General features: G+C 43.7%; 1 protein-coding gene across 1 annotated transcript; it reads left to right on the top strand.

Moving 5' to 3' along the window:
• The first annotated feature begins 1,784 nt into the window (after positions 1-1,784).
• Positions 1,785-3,039, top strand: LOC131248627 (uncharacterized protein At5g39865). Its single transcript, XM_058248992.1, has one exon. The coding sequence runs from the start codon at positions 1,917-1,919 to the stop codon at positions 2,910-2,912; it is 996 nt and encodes a 331-aa protein (XP_058104975.1). The 5' UTR covers positions 1,785-1,916; the 3' UTR covers positions 2,913-3,039.
• The last annotated feature ends 312 nt before the right edge of the window (positions 3,040-3,351 follow it).

Below are 3,351 nucleotides of genomic sequence, written 5' to 3'. Positions count from 1 at the left end.
TAGCACTGATTTAGTTAATCAAATGTAAGTCCAGTGATCATACCGGAGATACCTTCCAAATACAAGCTTCCAAACATAAGATTTGAATTCCAAACACAAATGAGATATTGCAATTGCCTTGATTTGAATGTAACTATGATTTGAATTCTAATGCATTGTAAATCCAAGCTCCCAATTGAGCTCTTACGCACCTCACATGGGCACCCGCGGGGTTATTTGACTGACGCGGAGTAAATGGCTTTGTCTATAAAATCTATGTTATCCATTATATAAATCACACTTTATTTAGCCTTTTTTTTCGAAAAGTAAGGTTGGCTTAACATTGGGCGAGTGTATGTCCTGAAATAATGTGATATTTGGGTAATTCATTCATTTGATTTCATGATGATGAGGCACATCAAATGAATGAATTAAACAACGCATAAAAACCATGATAGGCCCTGTACAAAACTAATGTAAGTGTCTTTCCCAATTGGTTTGGATGATTATGACTTTTGAGTTCAACGGTTAGAATTGGACAACATTCTTGCTGAGAGTTACCCTGCACGGATGTGAAAAGTTACCTTTGGTGGGAGAGAGCTGGCCCTCAAGCCTTTTGGCCCTTTTTTACTCTTCTTTCTTTCTTTATTTCTTGGAGAACAATATATACCCTTGGCATTTAGGCATATACATCTTAACTGCCCCAGCATATCCAGCGTCATGTACTTCCAGAGTATCAAATATTCCACTCCGATATAATGGATGCCGATTGCATATGACCGGACACAGCAAGTTACCGTGGTGGAAGCTATGTGGAGCCCACAGAGTTGCCCGTGAGAAATCCATTCCGTTCATTAGTTTCTCAACCACAACATAGTTTAGGACTCCTAAATTAAGACATTCAAAACTCATGTTCGCCACACAACAGGAAATAGTGAGAATGGAAATGTTAACCGTTGAAAATTTCCCGGATCTTACCATGAGCACTGCCATAAACTGTAGCACAAATATCAGCCTGCTTCAAAACTTATTTGCCCCCCACAAAGTTTCCAATACTAGGGATTCAACACACGCTGTTTCCTGTTGCGTGGTCCACATGAGTTTTGTATCCAATTGATTTTTGGAAATCTGCCCGATTTTGAGGCTGATAAACTAATGGACGGAGTGGATTTATCACGGCCATCGCTTCGCCCCATATAGCTTCCGATCACAGTACCTTCCATGGCCGGGCACACACAACGCAATCCGCGTCCATATTATACGGGAGAGGATTACGTGCGGCCCTTATGGTGGCCCCACTTTGATGTATTTATTCTATATCCACGCCGTCCATCCGTTTTCCACAACATTTTTAGGCATGATCCCAAAATTGAAGGAGATCCAAATCTCAGGTGGACCATAGCAGAAGAACAGTGGTGACTAACCATTAAAAAAATTTTAACGGCTAATAAGTTTCGGATCAAGTTGATACTTATTTTTCCCTTAATCCAGGATTTTTTTAAAACCTTATAAACAGGTTGGATGGTAAATAAGCAATACGGTAGGCCGTAGGAAGTTTTTAATGGTGGAACGTTCAATCGCCACTGTTTCCAACAGTATATTCATCTTACAGTTAGATATCCTTCATTTTTGGTTTCATGTGATAAAATGATCTGTAAAAACAGATAGACGGCGTGGATATAGGAAAGATACATCAAGGTTGACCCCACGTAAGGGCCGCACCTAATCTGCTCCCTCGTATAATCCCCTCGGTGTACCATCCTCGTGATAACCATGATTCAAATGTGTGACCCGCACGAAATTTCTACCGAAACCCGAGTAAAAAAGGTAAGAAAGCTGCTCTCCTCCCAAGCTACCCTCAATTCAAAAATTCAAAACTTTGAAAGATACCAAAACCCGACACCGTCCATACTCTCCGCTCCCGTCCAATCCTCCAAATGGGCTGCACTTCATCACATCTCCTGGAAGACGACGAAGACTACACCCACTTCGGTGGGTCACCATCAGGACTCGGTCATCACATCGTCTCTCTCACCTCCACGACCTACGGCCTCCTCACCCTCGATTCCCCTCAACGCAGCCCTACCGTCCATCCCCAACCCATCACCCCTAGGCTGGTGGGCCTCACTCCTCTCCCTGAGCCCAGGTGCCGTCCCTCCGAGCCCGAAATCATCAACTCCTGGGAGCTCATGGCCGGCCTCGACAACGACAGTTTCCGTTTCTCTCCCATCCCTCTTCGTTCCTCCCTCCTCCACAATACCCTCCCAGATCTCGATACTCAGCTTTCCTGGCCATCCAAGCCGTCCATCTTCAACAGCCCCATCATTGGTAAAGAGAACAAAGAGAATCGCCCGATCGGGTTCCCTTCCCGAATCGGCTCCAATGTCTTCAAGCTGTTGAATACCGCTAGCTTCCCAACGAAAGAATCTGTGAAATCGAATGCGTTGGATGGGTTCGAGAAACGGTGCCCGCCGGGCGGGGAGAATGCGGTGGTGATCTACACGACGACGCTGAGGGGGATTCGGAAGACGTTTGAAGACTGCAATGCGGTGCGAGTGGCGCTGGAAGGGGTTGGGGTTTGGGTGAAGGAGAGAGACGTTTCGATGCATTCGGGGTATAGAGAGGAGCTGAGGGAACTAATGGAAGGGAAGGGCGGTGGGGTGACGGTGCCGCGAGTTTTTGTGAAAGGAAGGTATATTGGGGGAGCAGAGGAGGTGCTGAAGATTCATGAAGAAGGTGGTCTGGCGGCGTTGGTCGAAGGGCTGCCGAAGGTGAGAGTTGGTGCAATCTGCGACGGGTGTGGTGGTGCAAGGTTCTTGCCCTGTTTCAGGTGCAGTGGGAGCTGTAAGGTGGTGAAAGAAGATGGGAGGAAGGTGGTGAGATGCCCTGAATGTAATGAGAATGGGCTGGTGCTCTGCCCCATTTGCAGCTGAGCTGAGTGGTTTTTTTGGTTTGGTTGTGGTATTACTGTTTTGATTATTAGTAGCTTAATTGGGCTTATTTGTATGTATTTTCTCTGTTTTGGAAATGAAAATGTAGCTTGGTTTTCATTTCTCCTCATCTCTTCATCAGTTTCTTGGAAATCTCATTTCAGAATGAGAGGAGACTAAAAATGATTTTTATTTTTTATTTTTTATTTAGTCTCATTTTTGTTAATTGTAATTATATTTTGGAGATCATGATTATTCGGCACTAATATTATTTTTTTTAAAAATGATTTTGTCTCATTTTAGTTAATTATAATTATGTTTTGGAGATCATAATTTTTGGGTACCAAGATTATCATTAATCCCTACTGAAAAGAAATAGGATCTCTAATATACAATTATGGTTAACTAAATTGAGTTGAGCTCCTTTTTGGGTGTCTAACAA

This window comes from Magnolia sinica, chromosome 6 (genome assembly GCF_029962835.1).
Source record: "Magnolia sinica isolate HGM2019 chromosome 6, MsV1, whole genome shotgun sequence".
In the NCBI taxonomy this organism is placed as follows: Eukaryota; Viridiplantae; Streptophyta; class Magnoliopsida; order Magnoliales; family Magnoliaceae; genus Magnolia; species Magnolia sinica.
Note: the sequence above shows the minus strand (reverse complement) of the source record. Positions and strands in the feature narration are given on the sequence as shown.

Excerpts from the sequence above, each read along its gene's own strand:
- LOC131248627 (XM_058248992.1), top strand. The coding sequence starts at position 1,917 with ATGGGCTGCACTTCATCACATCTCCTGGAAGACGACGAAGACTACACC.